This window comes from Mugil cephalus, chromosome 10 (genome assembly GCF_022458985.1).
Source record: "Mugil cephalus isolate CIBA_MC_2020 chromosome 10, CIBA_Mcephalus_1.1, whole genome shotgun sequence".
Classification (NCBI taxonomy): domain Eukaryota; kingdom Metazoa; phylum Chordata; class Actinopteri; order Mugiliformes; family Mugilidae; genus Mugil; species Mugil cephalus.
The window spans coordinates 5663353-5687937 of record NC_061779.1 but is presented as its reverse complement, the minus strand read 5'-3'; the positions used below and the strand labels follow the sequence as shown (position 1 = coordinate 5687937).

General features: G+C 43.1%; 1 protein-coding gene across 1 annotated transcript in view; it reads right to left on the bottom strand.

Moving 5' to 3' along the window:
* The window catches only part of cdh13 (cadherin 13, H-cadherin (heart)), a 340354-nt gene that overhangs the window by 43143 nt on the left and 272626 nt on the right, over positions 1 to 24585 (bottom strand). The window contains exons 10-11 of the mRNA XM_047596634.1: positions 15401 to 15583; positions 15049 to 15302 (exon numbers count right to left, since the gene is read on the bottom strand). Of these exons, the coding sequence (XP_047452590.1) occupies positions 15049 to 15302; positions 15401 to 15583 (437 nt within the window). The remainder of the gene's footprint in view (positions 1 to 15048; positions 15303 to 15400; positions 15584 to 24585) is intronic.

Genomic DNA, 24585 nt, shown 5'->3' with positions numbered 1-24585 from the left:
CTCTCTCTTCTATTCCTTTTTTTTTTTTATAGATACACATGCCGCTAGCACTGCACAAATGCTTTGACTCGCTATTTTAAGTGTCAGTGAACCCCACTTTCAGTTTTCCTGCACGACAGTGCAACTTACACAAGTGCACACTCGTACCCTTAGATTGCAATGACAGCACATTACAGGAAAAGCTATTATGCATTTCTATCGCTACTCTCCCTCTGTTTCCCTGACTTATGCTCTTGTTCTCTCTGTCCTGACATTCAACTTGCTCTCACTTTATCCCACTGTCTTTATCTGTCTCTCAATCACTTTCTTCTCTCTCCTGGCGGCGACATCCTCAACCGATTGGAGTCTAACGCACCGAGAGAAAGGAGATGGCGCATATCCAATGCTAATAGCCAGCTTGCGTCTGACGGCTGCTGAGTGTGTGCGAGAAACAGATATGAAAACTTCAATCGAAAGATGCAATAATAGTACGTGGGTTATGCCGACTCGCATTTGGCAACTGTACATTTCATCCAAACCCGTCGCGAGTTAAGCGAGAGTCAGAGGAGAGAACGGGGGAGCAGGGAGAGAGAGATAAGGAGGAGGATCAAGAATGGAGATAAGACTGGGACGCATGAGACTGGAGCTGTGGATACGAGTGAAGTGAAAGCTGTGAATCTGCTCCTCGCTCGATCACAGACTCCGGCGATGATCTTCGACCAGTCCTGCACGAACTAGCATCCGTCCATTACTCACAATTATTTCAAAATCAATTTCAGATAAAAAGCCGTATCTGATTCAGGTGTAGGACCTGTGACCTGCCTCGTCCTGTTTGGGCTCAGAGCTTCTCGTGCTTGCTATTCCAGGCCGGCGTTAGAAACAATGCAGGAGCGCATGCAGATTAAGGAGTCAAAAGTCTCTCGGTTTTAAATGGATTATGTTCATTTGCATTTTTCCCCTCTTGAGGAATACACTCACAGCCTGCTCAGAGTGGGTTCCCTTAAATCTTAAGAGACGGCGCTGGGATCTAACAGTAATTGACCCTGTGAGCTTGTCTACATGTTAGCGAGGAGCTTATACCATTAATTTAAAGTGCATTAACAGTTTTTCTTTCTTTGTCTTGGTCCAGTTCCAGCAGCAGAGACAGTATGTGCATACCTCACACACAATGCCCCAGCCTTCTCATAAGAACTGAGAGACACATTTCAGTGTATACCGATCAGGCATAACATTATGACCACTGACAGGAGAAATAAATAACATTGAGTATCTTGTGGCGATTCAGTGTTCTGCTGGGAAACTCTTGGACCTGGCATTCATTTGTGTGGATGTTACTTAGAAATGTACCACCGGCCTACACAATATTAGACAGGGGGTCATAATGTTATGCCTGACCGGTGTAAGCCCAAAGAGAATTTCAAAAGATCCCTACTTCTATCGTCTGGTTTGGATCTGTTATAAACCAAGTAGAAGAGTCAGAGATCACGAAAGGAAAACAAAACCTAATCAAAAACCAGTCATCTTGGTCATATACTGTATATAAGAGGGAAGAGTCATTACTTTGTTTTTCAATTTGTAAGTTCTAATCATTCTTTCATTCCCACTGGAACTGGTCATGCTGTTATTCACGCTGTCCCTAGATGATTATAATAGACGCAGCGAGGGTGATATGACAAATCCAGTCACCAAACACACACACACAGTGTTAAAGATGCTGAAGCACCAGCGGTTCAGTCATGTGAGTGAAATCAATCAAATTCATTCATAAAAAGTGCTCAATGTGCCTTTTAGTGCACAAAAAAAAAGAGAAAAAAAAGGATAAAACCTTTTTGTGCATTTGAAGGAAAGTCAACGAAACTTTGCTACTACCTACCTACCACGTTTTGGTGCCAGCAGAGGCTGCTCATACTGAATAAGACATGATAAAACACGACTCGCGTAGCTTGTCCTTTTTCTCTGCAGGCTGTGTGCATCTTCTCCGAAAGCACCATGAATAACCGGTTACCAAACTCATCGCACTCTGGGGTCAGTCGTTCCATCAGCACGGGACCTTGAACAATCTCACAGACATGGCGGAAATAGGTGGATTTTCTACATTTTCATTACCTGGTTGAAGGTCAGTAACATTTCATTCCTTTCAGACCATTAAATAAAAATTTGTCTTTTATTATTTCGTCCCTTTTTCTGACACCGAGAGGGGCAGAGAGAGAATGTGGGATTGAAGCTTTAGTGAATGAAACGTAAGTGACTCCTTTGGGGTTGCCTACAAAGACCTTGGTCAGCCGCTCTGGGCTGGATTTTAGCTTTAAAGTGAGCTGGGCTGCCAGGTTTCGGCCAACCGCTGCTCTAGGCCATGTGGACAAATTACCCGTGTCACACCTGTTCATATTTCTGCTCTGTATCAGCACAGTGCAGCAGGTCCGTACGGGGGGAAATAAATGTGGCAGCACGGAGAAAGGGAAACGAAAACGCTGGCACAGGTTACATCAATCATCTGTCACTCACATTCAGTGGGGGTTTGTCTTTGTGTACGTGCCAGTGCACAAAGCATCTGAACTTGGGGGTAGAAGGCGTGAAGGTGTTTCGGTTACAGGGCTCTGAGTGTATTGGCATGATGAAATAAATGGCTGAGGAGTTAAGTGATGGACAAGTGTCACTTCTTAGGGTATGACTAACATGCTAACATGGAAAACTGTTAGCAAACATCTCAATAATGACTTACACACCGACCAGCCACAACATTAAAACCACTGACAGGAGAAGCAAATAACACTGACCATTTTGTTACAATACAATGTTCTGCTGGGAATCTTCTGGACCTGGCATTCATCATGTGTATGTTACTAGGACATGTAGCACTCACCTAGACCAGACCACAGCAGGTACCCCCCCCACCCCATAGCAGTGACCCTCCTTGATGGCAGCAGCCATCCCCAGCAGGATGCAGCCTGACACAGACACACACACAAAACAGGTGTTGACCTGACCTCCCAATTCACGAGATCAATGTGTTCTATAATAAACTCTGCCTTATAAATATACATTATTATCATCATTTTGCATAAGATAAACATACCTGACATAACCGACACCCCTTATGTTTATATGTACTTAAAGAAATTTGAATTTTTAGGAGAAAATTAAAATGTATTTAATATACGCATACAGTGGGGGAAATAAGTATTTGATCCCCTGCTGAATTTGTAAGTTTGCCCACTTCCATAGAAATGATCAGACTCTGGTTTTTATGGTTGTTTACTGGTTATGGGTATAGACAGAATATCAGTCGAAAATGCATAAAAAACACACAATCTAAAAGTTATAAATTGTTATGTATTTTATTAAAGGAAATAAGTATTTGATCCCCAAGCACAACACAAGTCAGTACTTTGTAGAGAAACCTTTGTTGGCAAGCACAGCGATGAGACGTTTCTTGTAGTTGGTCACCAGGTTTGCACACAGCGCAGGAGGGATTTTGGCCCATTCATCTTTACAGACAGTCTCTAAATCCTTCAAGTTTCTTGGCTGCCTCTTGGAAACTCGGAGCTTCAGCTCCCTCCACAGGTTTTCGATCGGGTTAAGGTCTGGAGACTGACTAGGCCACTCCATGACCTTAATATGCTTCTTCTTGAGCCACTCCTTTGTTGTCCTGGCAGTATGTTTTGGGTCATTGTCATGTTGGAAAACCCACCCACGAGGCATCTTCAGTGTTCTTGCTGAGGAAAGAAGGTTTTTGTCCAAGATGTTACAGTACATGGCTGCATTCATTGGCCCCATAATGCGGTGAAGTTGCCCTGTACCCTTTGCTGAAAAACAGCCCCAAAACATGATGTTTCCACCTCCATGCTTAACCGTGGGTATGGTGTTCTTTGGGTCATACTCACGTTTTTTCATCCTCCAAACACGGCGGGTCGAGTTAATGCCAAATAGCTCAACTTTGGTTTCGTCAGACCACAGCACTTTCTCCCAAGCCTTCTCTGAGTCATTTAGATGTTCACTGGCAAACTTAAGGCAGGCCTGTACATGTGCCTTCTTGAGCAGGGGGACCTTGCGGGCACTGCAAGAGTTCAATCCATAACGGCGCAGTGTGTTGCCAACTGTTTTCTTGGTGACGGAGGTCCCAACTGCTTCCAGATCATTAACAAGCTCCTGCCGTGTTGTTTTAGGCTGCTCCCTCACCTTTCTCATCATCATCCTCACTCCATGAGGCGAGATTTTGCGGGGAGCTCCAGACCGAGGACAGTTGATGGTCCTTTTATGGGTCTTCCACTTGCGAATAATGGCACCAATAGTTGTCACCTTCTCACCAAGCCTTTTGCTGATGGTTTTGTAACCTATACCAGCCTTGTGCAGGTCTACAATCTTGTCCCTGACATCTTTTGACAGCTCTTTGGTCTTGCCCATGGTGCTGTAGAAGTTGGAATGTAAGAAACTGATTCTTAGAGCAGGTGTGCTTTATATACATGACGAGTTAAGATCAGGAGTATTGGTAATTAGTTGACTGAGCACAGCTGTGTGCCACATGCGCACCAGCCAATCTGTAGGAGCCTGAATTCTAAGTGAATTGTTGGGGATCAAATACTTATTTCCCTTAATAAAATACATAACAATTTATAACTTTTAGATTGTGTGTTTTTTATGCATTTTCGACTGATATTCTGTCTATACCCATAACCAGTAAACAACCATAAAAACCAGAGTCTGATCATTTCTATGGAAGTGGGCAAACTTACAAATTCAGCAGGGGATCAAATACTTATTTCCCCCACTGTATATATAGTCAACCAAAGATTTTGGTTGCACTAGATCCCAAACTGATCAAGTATATGTGAGATGATCCACAGAGGCCCCTCCCCTCAACCCATAGGATCCAAAGGCCCCCCACTAACAACATCCTGTTGCCAGACATCACAGGACACCCGCAGAAGACCCATGACCATTCTCTGATGAGTCCCAACTGTTTTGGAGCTACACAATACTGGTAAGGTGGTCATAATGTTATGCCTGATCAGTGTCTGTGCTAATGAAAGAACTGGAAGTGAAAACTGCTGAAAAGAGGTCCTGCAGTTATGTAAATCCAACATGAATGCTTCAAGTGATAAAAGCGACCACACTTAATCCTTGCGCGTCTCCACAGTGGCAGCTCAATAGAGGACAGCGTCTTCACTTCGCCGCTTAAAAGTCCCCTCCTTGGCTCGAATCAGACGCAGGATAAAGTGTGACCGATTACGAACGTTCAGCCTACGTCTGATGCGTGTTTTACACGCACCTCAAAAAGCCGCTTTTCAGTCCCGGGTTTTGCTTACGAGCCCGGTAAAAGAGTGCGGGAGGCTCTCCGCCAGCTCCACTCAGCGGCTGCAGGCGCTCTCCACAGAACGCCCCGAACAAAGACCCATTGTGGCGTCTTAACAGCCACAGAGGAGCGTACTCGGAGAGTGGGTGGGCTGGATTTCAAAGATGAAAATCAATGGTTTGCATTGTCAATATTTGGCAGGAGCAGAAAAGAGTGCGCAAGGACACTCTTTTGACACGCGACTGCAGCTATGCACAAGGCTGCGTCTCCACGTACACATCGGAGCGTGACATCGTTTTGCAGAAATTACCAAGCCCGAGTAACAAAACACATAACAAAAAAAGTTATTATCATAATAAGGTACAAAATCGCACCTCTTTGCATCAGTTGATAACCATAACCCTGTCATTATCAGGAAGAAAAGCAATTTATTTCTGCTTCACAGCACAGCAGCCCTCTCTCCCTGCTCCTCTTGGCATCTTTTAGGATTGTTTTAATTATCTGCTGGCATACTGACTGTATGACTAAAGCCTCTCGCAGCCCCCTACTCCCTATCATCGTCTCTCTCTCTCTCCCACACACTCATTCACACTTTCCTCCTTTACCATGCATTTGGCAGGACACCTAGTAGAAAAGAGAAACAAATTTAAACATCTGATGAGCCCATATCCAGGCCCTGCACATCCCCAGCAGGACCCACCCAGGGGAGAGGAGGAGGGAGGGGAGAGCAGAGACTGCATGACTCAGCCTGTGTCGCTCTGCAGAATGACATTAAAGCGGAAACACCTGCAGCTCGCGTCCTTGAAAGTTTTTTCCCCAAGACAAGCCCGTCTCATGCTTTTAGATGACGCAACGGTGCCTCAGACGGGAGCTGCGTCACCCTGTGGGATACTGGGTGGCAGCGAGAAGTCAGGGGGAGGATCGCCGGAGTAATGGGGTAACTTTACACTGTGGTAAATGCCAGTTTGATTCTATTTCACTGAGTAAAAAAAAACAAAAAACAGTGTTTATGAGTCGCCTTTTCAAACATCTAGTGTTTGATGGGGTGTATTGCAAATAACAACCCCCTGTCTGTGCTAAATTACAAAGGCAAAACTATAAACCTTTAAGAAAAATACACTTGCTTTACGCCACTATTTCTTTTTGACAGATTATGTACTATTTTTTTATATCTTTTATGCATTATTCATACTCTTTTGAAATGATCACCTGTGCAGCTCGGCTGGTTAGCCACCCGAGATTGAAATGTTTTCCTTCTAAATTACAATGTATTGCGGCCTTCGTTCTTTCCAGTGAAGCTGTTTCCTCACAGCCTTGGACCTACACACGAAGAGCATATAAAATACTCTTTTTACAATTCCAGAGTGTCTCGTGTTTTTGTTTGATGCACCTTAAACCCCATGAGCACACTGGTAAATATACAGGCACAACATTATGACCACCTCTTCTACGGGTGTCCAGTGGTGTCTGGCAACAACACAGTGTTATTCGTGGTGGGCCTCTGGGTCCTATGGGTTCAGGGGAGGGGCCTCCGTGGATCAGTATTGTTCCACAGATACTTTATCAGTTTTGGATATAATGAATTTGGAAGCCAGGTCAACACCTTGTGCTGTTCTCCATGTTCTTCAGTACAAAGGTTTCCCAGCAGAAAATTAAACTGTGACAGGATGGTCAATGTTATCTTGTATCTCCCATCAGTGACAGTGGAGCATCCAATTGCCTTTGCGCATTACAGTGTCAAAGAAGATGAATTTAGAGCAATGTAAAGCAAAGAGAAGAAGTATATTGTTTGCATATCGATGGAATTTAGCTACAAACTCTAATCTGATCTATTAATTTGTGGAAACTCTGTGATTGTGTGAAGTTCTTCAGAGAAGTTACAGAGCTTGGTATGACCCAGTTACTGGCCGTGCAGTCTTGGATTCCTTTGCAGGGTTAATTTTTAATGTTCTGCGTTGAGAGAAGGAAAGCCAAAGAGTGGCTGCAAAGCAAAGTCTATTTCGTAGCATTCCGCTTCTTTGTGTCACATGTCCGACCAAACTTTTTATTATTGTGTGTTTATGGCTCCTTTGAACTTTGAGATAACTTTTGGAAGCAGTCAGTAAGAGTTCAGAAAGTGTATTATTGATTTCCTCTGTACTTGCCTTTCCTGTTCCACTCTGGTACCTTGTAGTTTGGCCCAGAATATGTCCCTGGAAACATCTGCAGTCAATCAAGTGTTTATAATGACAATCTACTACTGTTATTAAATTCTTGTAGAAGTCGGTGGCCCCATCCCGTCATTATATCTACCTCAGTGTGCTGTCTTGATTTGTCTTACGGTCATCTCTTTCTGATGTCCTGCATCCTTCCTCTCCATCCCTGTGTTTTGTCCTCTGTCGCTTATCCCGCTGCAGACAGTGACACTTTCTGGCTGATCCGATAGCGATCGCCACGTCTGACCCTTAGCGGGTCAGCCTTTGTAGCAGGCGCCGCCTTACTCCTCCACATACACCCTGTCATCTCCACGGGCCGTCCGTCCATTGATTTGTCTCACCTTCTCTCTCCTCATCTCATCTCTTAGCCCGGGCTCCTCAAAGCTACCTGCCAGTTTTCATGACATTCCAACACCCCATCCCTCTCACTTTTAAGTCCCGTCCCTTTTACCTCGAACAGGACCAGAGCGAGGAGTGGAAGTAGACAGCAAGCTGATGAATAATGGATAGCCCAGCTGTTTGAAATTCTCGCTGTTTTCAAAAGTAAGGAGAAGAAAACAACTTAAATGCGTTTTGGAGGAGATGGGGGTAGAGAGTCACGAGAGAGAGGTGGAGACCTCCGAACGTCGTCTAAATCTGGACACATGGCGCTAAGTGATGGGTGGTTTAGACGCTGCAGTGGCAGCAAAGAACCCTGCACAGATCCTAGAGCCATAGCTGACGTTCACCTCCTCAGAAATGCAGCTACGCACGGGGGTGATGCAGACTGCAAGAGGTGTGATTTGTCCAACTGTTATTCAGAGATTTCATCTTTACTTTGTTGTATACAGGTTCTCAAGGTGGTGCAAAAAAATCTTTGGAAGCGATTGGATTTGCTTGATCTGTCATATCTAGCGGCTACAAGCTGCAAGTATTCACTCTGATCACTTGAAATGAAAATGAAATGTACACACACATTGGGAAATATCCACAAAACAAATAAAAGTTAAGTAAATAATTCTTGTCTCTGCAATGTCAGTATCAACGTTGCACAAACTCATAAGACCAGTGTAAACTGTTTCCATGGGTGCAATTAAGGTCCTTTACCTTCTGTCTTCCTTTCCCATCAAGCATCAATTACTCCAGTGTAAATAGTTATTAGACAACTGATGAGAGTCTTGTCACCGTAACTGAGACCTAATTAAATTAGCCAAAGTTTCATAATGGCACTTCAGATTATTTGCTCCCCTCTTCGCGGCCTACAGGTCTGGCACCGGAGCAGCATGAAGAGTCAAGTTTGGGATTTGACGAATCTGACTGAAGTTTTTTTTTTCTTTCCTCCATACAAAATCCAGGGTAAAACACTTCCTTGAAGTGCAATACATTTCCTCAATGTCAAGTGCCCACGCATCAAGGAAACCACTTCTGTGAAGCTCACGACAGATAAAGCTCTTGCCAGAAAAAGTCCAACTTTCCCCGTCTCAAATCCCCGTTTTCACTCAGTCTGTCAGATGTTGCTTCCCTCTTCAGAAGTTTCATAAAAACCACTCCGCTTGACTAAACCAGTCAAGAGGGCTAGAAAACTCGTTCAGCAGAAACACGAGACAAATCCTCCCAGAGTCTAATGGTTTGGCCTAAATACTGAACAGGATTAAAACGACTCATATTTGCTGTAATTATACAACTTTAAGGGGGTGTGGGTGGAGGGTGCTGGGGTATCTCAGGTCGGTTTGAGGGAAAGTCGAGGCGCTGGAGGAAAGGATGAATTCCTCTGTTGTTGCTTTTAATAATTATATTCACCACTGCGCCGGCTGAGGTCAATTAAAAGCAGAACGGGCACATTTATAATGAACATTTCAAATGCAGTTTGTGAAAAGTGTTTCATGTGAACTGTAGACGTTATGTAATACACTTATTTTACTAAAGGGATTTGATCACATCTTGGAAAAAAAAATAAAAAATTCACTCAACACCATCAGTCAATGTGTTGAAGTTGGGGCTCATTAAAATACGGGCTACTTCAAAGGTTTTGGGGTCGAACTGTATCAAATTCATTTATTCGCTTAACTTCTACACCATATCTCAACAACATGATATAAAACATGTCAAAGGAGAGATGTGTCATCTCCTGTCTAATGAGACAGGACTGATTAACCGTGCTTCATTCTCTACGGGAAGCAAACCAGTCTAACGAGAAACCTCACAGGACGAGGTCATCCACTTCCCTGCATGTCTGTACACAAATTTTAAGTCGAAATCAAAACGCTTTCTCCTATTTCTCCAGCTCCGTTTCACCTCACTGTTGACTTTTAACATTTTATAGGTGGTGCCTGCCCCAGAACGTTGGAGCTGACCAGTCAGAGCAGACTGGGATTATTATTATTTTTTTAGGAGGGCAACGTCTCAAGGTCAGTTTTTAAAGGAAACATCCTGTTCACCTGTCTCATGAGTCACTTGTAAAATCCTTACAGCACACGTGCAAGGTATTATAAGAACTCAAGGAGTCTCAGCTTGTTTGTGGGTTAGTTCACCTTTCCTATTACTCCTCACCAGTAACCTGCTGTTACTGAGCTACTGCACTTAATGGCTATCAAGAAATAATAGTATAATAATAGTAGCGCATGTACTTCTCAAAAAGCTGAAATATTAATTTAATTTGTTGCCTAATGTTGTACGTGGTGATCAACAACGCTCAAGTGTGTAATTTGGATTCCAATTTAAAAAAACAAAACAAACAAACAAACAAAAAAAAAAACGTGTTACATTTAAAAAGTGGCTGCATACATGCTGGTTTACACTCATTATCCACTTTGAGATAAGTTACTGCCTCATTTTTGACATACTGACTTTGGATTGTCTGTAATACACACACTGATCAGCCACAATATTAAAACCACGGAAGGACAAAAAAGACAAGTGTAATAATTTACACCGATCAGGCATAACATTATGACCACTGACAGGAGAAGTAAATAACACTGATCATCTTGTGATGAACTTTCTGATGATGTGGATGTACTTAGACACCCACCTAGAACAGACCAGGTACCCGCCGCCCCGTAGCAATGACACCCTTGATGGCAGCAGCCATCCTCAGCAGGATGCAGCTTGAAACACGGCCTCCACATTCACTACTGATCAAGCATCTTTGGGATGACCCACAGAAGCCCCTCCCCTCAACCCAGAGGACCAAAGGCCCCCACTAACAACACTGTGTTTCCAGACACCACAGGACACCCTCAGAAGGCCCATGTCCATTCTCTGATGAGTCACAACTGTGTTGGAGGCACGAGGAAGACGTACACAATTACTAGAAAGGTGGTCATAATGTTATGCCCGATCGGTGTATGTTACTGATCGGTCCTTGCAAACCCAAGCCCAAGGTCTTAGCCCTATCAAGCCATTTTAAAGCTAGAAGTGAATTGGTGGAGACATGGGGAGACGTCAATCACACACTCTTGTACACTCCTACAAAGTCCTGAGAGGTCTGAAATAAGAGAACCAGGGAAGGTGAACCACAGGAATGGCCCCAAGCAGCTACTGAATATGTAGTGTGTTCACACCGGAAAGGAGACAAAATAAAGTATGCCACCCAACACCTGCATACACCCTAAAAGAAGTTTGATTTTTGATGGACGTTTCTTTCTCTCTCACTGCCATGCATGACTGAAATGATGGAGCTTCACACAGCTGGACAGCGTCATGAAAAAAACAACACCTTGATTGATTGACATTGATTATGGATGATGGGAAAACTGTGAACGTTTACAGTTTGTTTAAATAACGAATCCGATCCTCACAGATACACACCAGCGGTCGTGTAGTCATGTGTGCGCTGGACACATTCAGACCAGCCAGTCAGACCCACAGTGTTCCACGTCAAATGCATTTGACCTGCTCAGCACCGGGGGGCAGACACACAAACGCGCACATTCTCACACACCCACACACTCTCACACATACACACACTGAGACAGATAAGGAGAGGAGGCGGTAAACACACATCCTGCTCCTTTTTGTTTTGTTTCCCTCCGTTTCCACCTCTCCAGGCGTCTTTTACAGTGTCCTCAACCTGTCCTCAGGTCACGCCGATGATGATCTCAAAGTTACCCTCAAAATGTCAAGAGGATGAAACCACGACGAATGCAGGAGCCACAAAAACTAAAACAGAAACGTATGATGAGGGAAGAGCGGGAAGGATAGAGACGGGAAGGTGCAGATTTGTGACATTTCAGGAAAGATCCTCAAACAGTGATTTCAATGGAGAATTCAACGACAACATGTCACAGAAAGTTGAGTCTTGGGTCAGGGGGACATTTTTCTTTTTCCTTTTAGGGTAAACGGGTTAACGAAGACCAATGGGTTCTGAAGATCAAGCAGATAAGATGCAAATGGAATGAAGAGGAAGGGGAATAAAAAAAAAAAAAAGGATATATAAATAGGAGACTTGCCTGCATAAAACCCAGAGACCGCCTATGGTAATTATAATTAAGGAAAAAAACTAAAAATAAAAGATTATTTTATTTTCTCCAGCATTCATAAGCATTTAGAGGGATGTGGTCTGTCTGGTCTGGAGAATGCCCGACATCAAACCCCTTTAGACCCACGTCCTTACTCCTGCACACCATTCAGTGGAACAGCTCCCTGCTACATGTAGCATGTGACACTGGCACGGTGACTACACTTTACAGCACATAAAGCAGCTTCAATAATCTGCGCCGTAAAGTCATGATCTAGTGACTTTTACATCCGTAGATCTATATTACCCCCGCGTGTTTATTTTACACTGCATTTTACACGACATACAACTCCAAGGGTGCAGAAAAATAGCAATATATATTGAGTATATATTAGGCCTGAAAGCCAATAAATGCAATTATGACTTTTTCCATGTTGTAAAGTGTGAGCGCGGCACACGCTGCTGGGTCCCCTCTGGCAGCAAGAGGAATAATTGTAGCACATGGAGCAACTAATAGCTTTCCTGTTATGATGATGGTAATGTCGGGGAGAGGGGCCTTCCGCTGCAACGGAGTAAAAGTTAATGAGCTGCCCTGCTCGGTGACCTCCCAGCTGACGGGGGGTGAAAGGTTTGACTGCTCAGATTGTCTGGGCTGTATAGTTTGTTTGTGTACACAGGCAGATCAAACAGCCTGACGGGAACACTGAACACCGGAGACGAGGAAACAGAGAAACACAGAAGCTGAGAGTCATGTGAGGGAACAAAAAGATGGAGCGTTGATAGCTCAGAAACACGAGAGAGGTGAGACCTGACAGATTGAAAACTGGAAAAAAAAAGATGGTGTTGCAGGCTAGAACAGCCTTTCGCTTTGTTAATAAATCTTGGGTATTATAAGGTAGGTAATTATAAGCTCCCTTCCCTTTTTGAAAATACACAGCTGCAAAAGAATGCTAATTAATTATTACAGAAAGATCCAGTGTGCAAACTGTGGATACCATCTGGGACATTATGTGAGGCAACGTAGAATATCAGTAGATGAGGGCTACATGGGTGCACACGTTAAAACTACTGCTTCCTTCTTATTTACTCAGTTATTCAGGTGTGTGATCAGTCTGAAAATAAGGTGATCCATTGCACCAACCAGGGGGCAACAGAGGGGAGGAAATATCACCAAAAGCAATGACAGAAAAATTTATTAGCCAGTGGCTAAAGTTGCTTTCAGGGTACTGCTGGACCTAGACGCAGTAGCCTACGCACGTAGCCCACGCCAGCGTTTCACTCCCAACAATGGCGACTGAAACTTTCCAGCCAATACTAAAAATGTGCTTTATACTTCTGTATAAGTTAAACGTGAAATGTCAGACTTCTCTTTAATCAGAGCAGTTAAAGACAATCTGTGCAAATCAACAAGTCAACTGAAAGTCTGAGAAAATCACATAAAAAAAAAAAAAAGAAACTCTCTCAAGCTATAATGAAAATAAGAGGAGTCGCTCTGACTTCGATATAATTTGTTTTTGGACCAGACAGATTTGTCTTCAGGTTAGAACTTGATAGAACTTAACAACAAAGGTCTCATTCTATGTTCTCTATCTTCTCCCATTTAGATGTTTATGTTAAGAAACAACAGCACGTTGACATGGTCTATGTGTATAAGCCTGTGATGGGCACTGTGATGTATTTTCACTATATACCTGGATGCTGCCTGTCTCTCTAAATTTAAGGGCTTCCATCGTAGAGGTCTGTCTCAGGTGTGGGGGCATTTCCCTGCGCTCCCTCCCTCTCATTCTTTTTACTTTTGATTTTAGAATTGATTACAGATTCGGCGTAAAAGCATTAAAATGTCTTGCGACGCAGACTCTATATCGATAGTTTGATGTAAAGATCAATTCTAAAAAACACAGACTTCACTGAAAAGGAAACAGGTTTAGGAGACTTCTAAACCTGCGTAAAACCCAGTGGCTGCCTATGGGTACTGTAACTAAGGAAAAAAATAATAGACATCACATATCACAGAGCGCTACTTCAGAAAATGTTGGGCCTGAGGATTCATAAGCATTTAGAGGCATGTGATCTGTGTGGTCTGGAGTAAAGGAGCTTATAGAGTACTGCTGGTAGTAAGTTATGCACATAACCAGTGTGAGTCAAATACTTGTGTTTCACTTGCAACAAAGTTTCAGTCGCCAACATGAGTCATACAAATGTCTGTATCTGCAAACTTCCTCACTTAGCCTTACCGATTCCTTATTAATTCAAAAGCAAATTCAAAAATGGCAGAGATGTGCGACTTTCCAACGGACTAATCACAGCTCTTGTGGTCCGCGTCGCCATGGCGCGTAGTTACATTTGTGGGGAGGTGCATGTCAGCTCCTCATTCTCAAAACACAGAGTGGTAAATAATGGAAGATATTTTGTTGAGCTGTTTGTATTTAAAAAAAGATGTATGTACTATGTATTTACTTAAGGTGATGACTTTGGTTTTTCCATTTTTGTTGTTTGTTTTTCACACACTCATTTGAATGAGTTTGAATGAGCTCTTTCTTATTCTCTATTATACTTAAACGTGCATAAAGAATGATCCACATATAAAACTTAACCAGTTAGTGAGGATGCAGCAGAAAATTAATGGTTGAATGGTGAATTTCAGCTATTCCATTGGGTTCATAATTGTAAATCTGTGCCTCCCCATCGACATAACCTGGTCTCTATCTACCTGGGAGGGCCTATGGGAAAAGCCTCTATCTCTGAAAACTGTGAACAATAACAGACTTATCTTATATCTTGTTTGAAAATATGTCCGTAAAAACATAAAGTCGATATGCCGCCTCGAGCGTCATCCGAAAACTCACTCATCGCATGATTGCCCTTTTATTAGAGAAAACTTTGTGCTGCTCATAGAGTCCCATTAGCGAATGATCCTCCATTATGTTCCTCGGCGGATCAAAGTGAAACTGGATGAAAATCAGAAAGCTCATTACAGGCTGTGAGCCGCACCAGATCACATTCAATCACACAACACAAACAAGCCCTCTCATTCCTTGTATTTTCTAATTTTCTCCTACACAAGCTGAGCACAGATTTGCAGAGCGATCTCTAATACTGTCATTTTTTTTTTTTTTTTTTTACTACCTCCAGCACCTCCTTACCTGATGCTCTGGAACTCTAAAACATCTGGGTCCGTGGCATTTAGAGAGGCCACAAAGCTGCCCACGGGGATGTTTTCCATCCTGGTGACTATCAGAGGGTCTGGGAAGAAGACGGGGCCCTCGTTGATGTCCTCCACTGTGACCGAAACGGTGGCTGTGGAGCTGGGGCCGTAGTCGACATTAGGAACCAGAGGATCCTCGTTCTCTACTCTGATGAGTAGCTTGTGGGACTTCATGGCTTCATAATCCAGAGACTTTAAAAGGGGAAAAACCACTGGTAAGGCAAGGCTTCTGTTACAGGCAGTACTACATACTGTATATCTGTTAGAATATCTCATAAACATTAGTTTACCTTGACAACGGACAACATCCCCTCATTATTGTCTGGGTTTGTTTCGATCTCAAAGCTCTGCGTGGGATCTCCACTGATTATGGAGTAGATGGCTCTCCCTGCGCCCGTGGCTGGGTCGTCTCTGTCGTCTACAGTCAGGTTGACCACGACGCCCGTTGAGCCCTCGTACACGCGAGCCTCAAACTGTTGAAAGCAGACACGTTGAAGTGAGTGAACGGAGGATATCTGAATCTGAAGAATGGAAGAGAACAGCTCGGACAAAGGGGCCGGCGAAGATGGAGGCTCAGAAGCTGATTTATGCAACTTTAAAGACTTCAAAGCCTGAGTGTGAATGTGACAGCATGACTGCATACCAAGTTAAACGCAAGGATTTAATGAAAAAGTGGAAGTGGACAAGGAGAAATTTCGTTTAGGCCTCGGGCCTATAGTTTCGAAATCTGCTAACATTTCATCTTGAGTGTGTGTAAGAGGGAAAAGCCACATGGATGAAAGTAATAATAACTAAATCTGATGTTTTTACGAAATGCAAGTGAGCAAATACTGTAAGAAAGAAAGAAAGAAAGACATGTAATCGTGCACAGACTTGATGAGTCACATATTCTGGAGTCAAATACAATAAAAAACATTCACTGACACCGATCGGGCATATCATTATGACCGTCATTTATTTCATTTTACTTGGTTTATAACAGCTCCAGACCAGATGATGCAAGTGCACTTCTGTAATTTTCTTGTGACTTACACCCATCAGGCATAACATTATGACCACCTTCCTAATATTGTGTAGGTCTCCCTTGTGCCTCCAAAACAGTTGCGACTCATCAGAGAATGGACATGGACCTTCTGAGGAGGTTCTGTGGATGTTGTTAGTGGGGGGCCTTTAGGTCCTATGGGTTGAGGGGAGGGGCCTCTGTGGATCCTCCCACACAAACTTGATCAGTTTTGGATATAGTGAATTTGGAGGATTTTTTTTAGTTGTTTCTAAACTGTTTTTGTGTGTGTGTGTCATGTGTCATTGCTATGGGGTGCCTGGTCTGGTCTGGTCTAGGTGGTGGGTACATGTCTAAATAACATTAACATCAGGTCAAACAGTTTCCCAGTAGAACACTGAATTGTCAAAAGATGGTCAATGTTATTTACTTCTCCTGTCGGCGGTTTTAATGTTGTCGCTGATTGGCGTGAATGTTCCACCCGAAGGACTGCAGTCACCTGAACGCACAACGGAGTAAACACTATTCATGTCCTCCGCTGCCGATTCCTCGAATCGCATCTCATTTATTTTTCAGTGTCAATCACTCCCCACCTCGCCGCTCATTGTTGGCAGCAGGCCTCAGTCTGATTCTCATCAATGCATTCTGCCAGCGAGCCCATCCACTAAAGACTACGCTGTGATCAGGGTTACCCCTGCAGAAGCCCCGGGCAGGCTGCGGCAATTCTTTCGGTGTGTATGTGTGTGTCACAACCATTATTGTGTCAGAGCTTACAGTGTAATCTTTCAGACACAGAACACTCTGTTTAAGGCTAGCACCGGTCCAGCCTAGATTACTGCATCTAGGCTGTCAGCCCACGGTATTGTTGTTTCGCAGATTACCCTCTTACTGTCTTACGACGCCTGGCTCCCTGCATTTATCTGAAGAGAAACAAACATTGATTTCTTCTCCTTCCTTTCTTCTCTTCCTTTTTATTTAAACCAAAAGCTTGTCTTAAAAAAAAAAAAAAACCCACTTCGAACCACTCGCTGTCATTTAGGGCACAGAGGATCGAAACACCGTGTTCTTTAAAGTGTTTGCTCCCGCGTGTACATTGTTGTTCCTTTTGTCCGGCAAGCCCGCGGCAATCTGGAACACAGCCCTCGAGTGAAAATTAGGATGGTGTTGGAAACATAAAACAGCCCAATTTAGATTTTTTGAACAAGTGCTGAAATTTAAGTTCCCGCAGAAACTGCTCCAGCTTCACTGAGCCACCCTGAAGTGGTAAAAGCCGTTTTAAACCTACATGCCTCCAATGCATGAAATGACTGCGATCAGAAACACATGCATGCAATGCTTCTTCTCTTTAAAAGACAGGTCTTCAACAGGGGGTTCGCAACCCCTAGGGGGTCCGCGGAGATACCGCAGAGGGGTCGCAAAATCTTTGGTTGATTAGACATTTTTTTATATTTTTTTTTTTTCAATTTTCCCTTCACAGTTTTCGCCCACAAATTTAAATCAGTCAGCACTTCACTCATTCAGCGATACTGGAACTGGCTTCACACAGAGCACCACACTAGCCCAGACCTGTCAATCTAAACCTCCTGTGCACAGTAGACCCGCCCCTACCTGCTGAGCCAATCACAAGGCTGCATATTACACGCTGACTCTGAGGCTATTCAGTCCCCAGGTAAAATCCCAGAGGTACGTCTCAATATTAGCAGAAGAGAAGCTAACTGTGCAGCTCGCTCCAAAAGTCCAAAATAAATTGCTTTGTTACTAGAACAAAACAAACTCAGGAGTGATACCCGCCAACAAAAATGCCGGAGAAGGGAAAATGGGAGAAGACCTGAAAATACAAGTTTGGATTCACTTTTAAGGAGAGTTCTTTATGTCAGGGATTTTTATGTTTACGGCAGTTGGACTACTGTCACACACGTTTGAATTAAAAAAAATGATAATTTGAACCCATGTATTATTTAAATAGCTCAATACTGAATGCAAAATGATAATAATATTGCATATTTATAATAAACTGAGTTTACTATAGAACACCTACAGTAGGTAGGGGTGTCCCTACTTAATGTCTCCGTTGGTTTGGGCGTCCTTGGCCTGAAAAATGTTGAAGACCCCTGTTTTAAGACAAACATCCACACTGACACTCGCACAAATACAGCACAGGGACACAGGGACACAGGCAACAGCCGGACATGATTGAGTTTAATCATGTGGGGCAGTCATGCGGCTGGAGAAAACGTTACATCACGTGTGATGTGGCCACCTGGCCTCTGCCCTGCTGCTGATAAGACACCAATTTCAGCTGAAGCACAAAACAACCAGTCACCTGAAAGACTAGAAGTTTAATGACTAATTACTTTTCCAGAGCACCTGGCCTGAAATACCTTAAACTGGTTATTAGAGGGGCGGAGGGAATGGCTGGAAAAGAGGGAGGAAAGGCCTGTTTTCAAGCTGGTCTTTATCTGCGCGACTGTTGCTCGGGACGTGAGCAGCCCAAGAGTAAAAAGTGAGTTTCAATTCGTTCAATTTCTGGAACCACTTGCCCTCTGGAGGCTCGCGGAATCACCAATTAATCTAACAAGCACGTCTTTGGACAGTGGGTGGGAGCCGGAGCACCAGTGGAAAACCCACGCAGACACGGGGAGAACATGCAAACTCCACGCAGAGAGGCCACAGTCGGCCGGTGGATTCAAACCCAGAACCCTCTCGCTGTGAGGCATCAGTGCTGACCACCGCGGCACGAGTTTAAACAGTGACAACACAACGTATCCAGACAGACACACGGGCGGGCCGCGTTGACACCGACCATCAATCACAGAGCCCTTAGACATTTCTGAGTCCAAGGAGGAAAAAATAAACACAGTGTGGCATTGATTTCCAGTTTCCCATCTCCTCTTTGTGTCTGACTTCTCAATAATCTGCCACGAAATAAATAAATAAATAAATAAAAATCTTCAGGTGATGCAGCGTTACCAAAAGATAATTGGGTGATAAGGTGGTGAGGCAAGACAGCTTAAGGAGAAAAATAAAGGAATTGATAATGTCGTGTTTCAAGTTAACGGTTTCACAACTGTAACTCTGAATGTGCACACGGCAATGATTGGATCTCATCTGAGGACTAGTGCGACCTCTGGGACGTTCATCATTTTGTCTTTTACAGAGAATTCCGCACATCTCACGTCGACCCTGTCAGTAATGCCACTGTGGAAATCATTCGTGTGATTGCTGTGCTGAGCATCCAGTGGTTCGCATTCATTTCTGGGAACAAGGTACAGGTATGGGCGCACCGAACCGACATCAAATAAGTTCTGGCAACAAAGACCGACGGTGGCGAGGCAAAGACTGTGTTTGTGTGGAATACCATGAAGACCACAGACAACTGGCAACAAACAACTTTCCACTCCATACAGCAGTGGTCTGTATTCGTCCCTCAAGTGGTGATGCTTCCCAACCAACCATCATATGGCTGCTCCCAAGTGACGGTGTCAAGTTGTGCCACAATTTATTAATTGTAGATGACAACCTGTGCTACGAGGCACTGTTTCATTTTCAGGACAGGAACATTTTCAGTGTAGCGCTTCTAAATATGAATCTGAAAAATGAAGTGGCAGAATGAGAAGCCGCTGTTTTGTTTTGTTTTATGGTGACCAGACATCTCTAATTTCTGGGGACAGTCCCCATTTTGGATGACCTGTCTGTCCTGTGGCTAAAGCTGTCCCTGAAAATATCCCCAGTTTTATCTTTTTATAAATGAGAAAAAAAGTGCTGCCTGCAGACTACAGTTACTACGGTAGCTGCTATTGACATTACAGACAAAGGAGTTTAAATGTGTGTAAATGTGAATAAATATGTCAAAATAAACAGTATTTTTTCCTGTTTCTTCATTTCATCTTGATAGTATTTAATTATTATTGTTATTATTATTATCTGAGATATAAATATCCCTGGATTTCTAGATCAGCAGGCAGCGCTAAGACAGGGCCGTGAAAACCTGTTTTACTCCTTGTGTTTGATTATTCTACAATATTTACTCATAATCACAGTAAAATAGTCCATCCTTAGTCAATCAACTGCATTGATTCCTCTCTCAACTAGTAGAAAATGTTGTGAACACGTGATTATGCATCAAAATAAAAAATACCGTGATCATCAAAATTTTGAAAAATACTGTGATATTCATTTTTGGTCATGCTGCCCGCTGGATAAAGTGATACATAAGGCGGGTTTTAGAGCTGGAGTACCTGACATCAGTGGCAGATGGAAGGATGGAAGGACCTTGAACAAAACCTGTACCATTATGAACAAAATCCACCACACTCTACATGACACCAAAGTGTCTTTATGCATTTGAGGTTTCAAATACCTTTCATACTTTCATCTCATCTCTCATTTTTCTTCGCCTTTTTACTAAGCTGATAAGCCAATCAGAGTGACCTCTCTCAACGCCGCTGAATCAAAATGCTCACTCGGCTAAAAAGCATCTTTAGAAAACCAGTAAAACTTTCAAAAATTCAGAATTGATATATTTTAATATTAATTTGTCATTTTTTAACATAGCAATAATTCTACCTTCATAAAAGTTTTCCTAAGATAGACTTTACTGATCCACAAGGGAAATAACTTGGTCAATAAATAAGAAATGTACCAGATTTGTATATGTACATGAAATAAAAGTAAACATACACTATATATAATAAAGTAAGTGAGTGTGAACATGGTGAACATAACACCTACCTGACATCATATTAGCATGGTTCTTACAAGCATATTAGCTTGCTGATGTTTGCACTTAGCTTAAAGGACAAGATACAGTACGTAATTAAGCATTAAGTAATAGATGACAGCCATTACTAAATTGCCTGTGGTTGTGCAAAATGCACAGTTTGCCCGATCCATACAACACCACTGCATATCGAGCACTTATTTCCACCCACTCACGTTCTCCCCCACTCTGGGACACTGAGCGAACAAAGTTCAACTTTAAAGCAGTTTCCTCTCCGCTGCATTTTAAGAGGACTCAAAACCTAGAGGAGTAAACCTCTGCAAAACAAAGCAAAACAAAGCAAAGCAAAGCAAGGCAGCTGGTTCACTTACGGAAACAACACAGCACAGGTCCACGAACAATTAATCTAATGTTACCTCTTCTCCGACAGATGGGATAAAAGGGAAGCGTTTACTTCCTGCAAAAGGCCTGAAAGAGAGATGTGAAGCATTGGAGGAGTATTCACATCTGTGCGCTCTACAAAGCAACATTAAATGTGCTCTGCAAACATTACCACCTCTGGTTATGGCTTATTTGTCTTTTATTGCCTGCTGGCACTGTTTGCCTATTTCAAACAGTAACCTAGACCCTTTACACAAGTATGGCTGTTGTGTGCAGAGTCATATCCTTAATATACAGGAACACACACACACACACACACACAAAAAAAAAACTAAAACAATCTCTATCTTGAGTGTCATTCTGACTATATACCTTCAAAATGCATCAATCTGTCGTTCCCATCTTGTTCTCCCTTTCACGGGACATGCATCAATAAACACATGTGTCCAATCCCAGTCAAGTAAACACACATATGCTCGGCATATTTCACAGGCAGCACGCGCAAGCCGAGCTGAATACAGATCAATTTATTTTATTCCTGGATGTCTGTCACAATGTGTTATGAATACAGATGGCAGTCGAGGCTGCTCTGACAGGCAACCCAGCAGACAGTTGAGCAGCTGTTCATTTGTCCTAATGGAAAGTACTTTGTGACACGTCCCCGCTGCCCCAAAGATTTTCTCTGACAGCGAACACGCATAGCAGCGGCCCGTCACATTAAACCTCCCGAGACAAGACTATTTTGCCTATGAAAAGCGTTTGCTCCGTTGACACATCGCAGCACGGAGGGAGCAGGGCGCTGCAGCTGAACCATTTGAAGTTTTAATTAATTACTTTTTATGACTTTTTTTTTTTTTTTTTAAATGTCTCATCTTTGTTGATACGGTTTAAGTCCTCCCGTGACAGCTATTAGGGAAGAGCTCAGAAAATGAATAACAACACATAATGTGGAAAATAAATGACGCGCGCAAATCCAAAAATAGTGTTGAACCCTGAACGCACCGCGCCACAAAAGGCCCTCTGCACAATAAAGCCGCGCACCGACGTAGCTCCTAGCTTCTTTGTTACGCTGTAAAAATATTGAGGCCGACATCAAAGAGGTAAACGGCAAATTTAGAAAGAAATCCCCCGCCGAGTTAAACAAGTACTTTTTCAAGCAGCCACTTACTTGGCCTTTATCTGCTTTCAAAAGCAGCTTAAATATCGGCAGAACAAGGTGTAGACACACACAAAACCTACAACAAGGCGCCATTGTGCACCTGATCGTCCGTCTTCCCACACAGTCCTACAGACACTCTTTATGTGTGTGCGATTGGTAAGTAACTACTCTGTCCAAACCCCCCACCACCCCACACACACTCACTTTTTCCCCCTAGCTTTAATCCTGTCTGCATACAGCAAGTGTGCCTGGAGAGTTAATGAGCTTACCTGTGTCTTTATTAAATTTCAACAGCTTCCGTTGAGGCTGCTTCCATAGATAGATTTCTGATGAATCTGACATTCGGCAAAGCAGCTTTTCTACCGTTTTTCAGAGCATGGCAGAACTCATACAGTATTTGTCAATGAGGCTTGGTTTAAAAAAAAAAAAAAAAAAAAAAAAATTCCAAGGAATCGAGCCAGGCGGTGTATTAAATAAACATATGCATCAGAAGCACCGACAGACGTTCAAGCGCTGCAGCTGATGCATAACATTAAGGAAGTGTTGGACAGTCCATCTTGAACAGACAGATTGGAGAGTTTCACCTGAGCAAGTTCAGTCACGTTCCGAACGCAAACAAGCCGGCGCTCCGCTCTCATTTCGCTACATTTTGCCAAGTAAATGTTTCCACCGCTCACTTCAACGCGTTGCCACCAGACTGCTAAGCCGCTTTCTGGGTGCAGCTCGGAGAAGAAAAGTCCTCGTCCTTGAAGGGGCTCACCTTTACAACTCGATGCCTTTAAGAGGAAATCTCTGAGAAAGACAGAAGCTCTGTGTCGTGAATTTAAATGAGTTTGTGTGCAAATTAACCGTCAAGCTTAGGGTGAGCTTTTCCTTTTATAATTTAGTGCATCGTCATGCATCATACAATGCAATGAGGAAAGTCCTGGGCCCAGCTCATAAGTCAGCATGTCCTACACCTAAAATAGATCACACTTTTGAACCGCACAATGATGGTGGTGGTCAGGATACAAAAGTTAAGTAATAGACAATAATGTCAAGTCAAAATCTCCCCGTCTTTCCAGTGCCATATGTATTTACTTTCAACATAATATCTGACATGACAATTACCAAATCAAATAGGAAGTGGATTTGTACAAAAGGAGGGAGTTACCTGAAAATATCAGATGATGGTTGACCTTTCAAATTAATGGGGCCTTTGGGTCCCGTGGGTTGTGGGGAGAAGCCTCGTGATCAGTTTGGAATCTAGTGAATTTGGAGGCCAGGTCAACACCTTGAGTTGTTCCTAAACCGTTTGTGTGTGTGTGGCTGCTGCCATCAAGGAAAGTCACTGCTAGGAGGTGGGGGTGTCTAGTCTGGTCTAGTCTAGGTGGGTGGTGCAAGTTTGATGAACATCCACATGAGGTCCAAAAGTCTCCCAGCAGAACAATGAATTGTCACAAGATGGTCAATGTTACGGTTTACTCTTGTCAGTGGTCATAATGTTCTGGCTGATCATTGGTAACATTAAAGGTAAAGGTTGGAGTAAAAACAAGAAGAATACGTGTAGCATAAAAAAACACCAGGAAAACCCAAAACTGAGGCAGCTACGTGGAATTTAACTGTGATCGAAGTTAATTATCATCATCTTCTTCTGTGGTGACATTTATGTGGACAAAAGAACCCTTTCTATTGTTCAAGGTTTTATCTTCAACAAAATATAACTAAAATGCACCTATTCCAACTCTTTCTGGCAGATCATACTGTTTATACCAAAGGACATACAGCTCTGAAAAAGCTACTCGGATGAGCGTCTTCTCAAAAATTCCACAAGTCCAGATGCTTTTTCTTAGATGCCTTTTGGATATACCATGACATGGATGACCGTATCTCCGGTGTTGAAACCAAGAAAATCTTTTCAAATAATCCCATTATGAAGTCAAGTCCAGACAGCCTGCTGGCCTTGTGATTTTTAACACTTTATTTATAAGAAATCATCACTCTTCACTGTTGCTGTTTCCAGTGGTCTTTCATGTTGCTATCTGGGGCTTCTTCAGTCTTTATTCACATGTGAATAAAAGTACCTAGCAGCACCTTTCATGGGTTACCTACAGGTCTGCCCGCTGAAAGTCAATGGGCTGAGACGTAGGTGAGGGTTTATGGTTATTGAGTGACTGCTGTGTGTGAGGACAAAAGTCAAAAGCATGAAGCCGCAGCCACTGCAAGGTGAATGTCA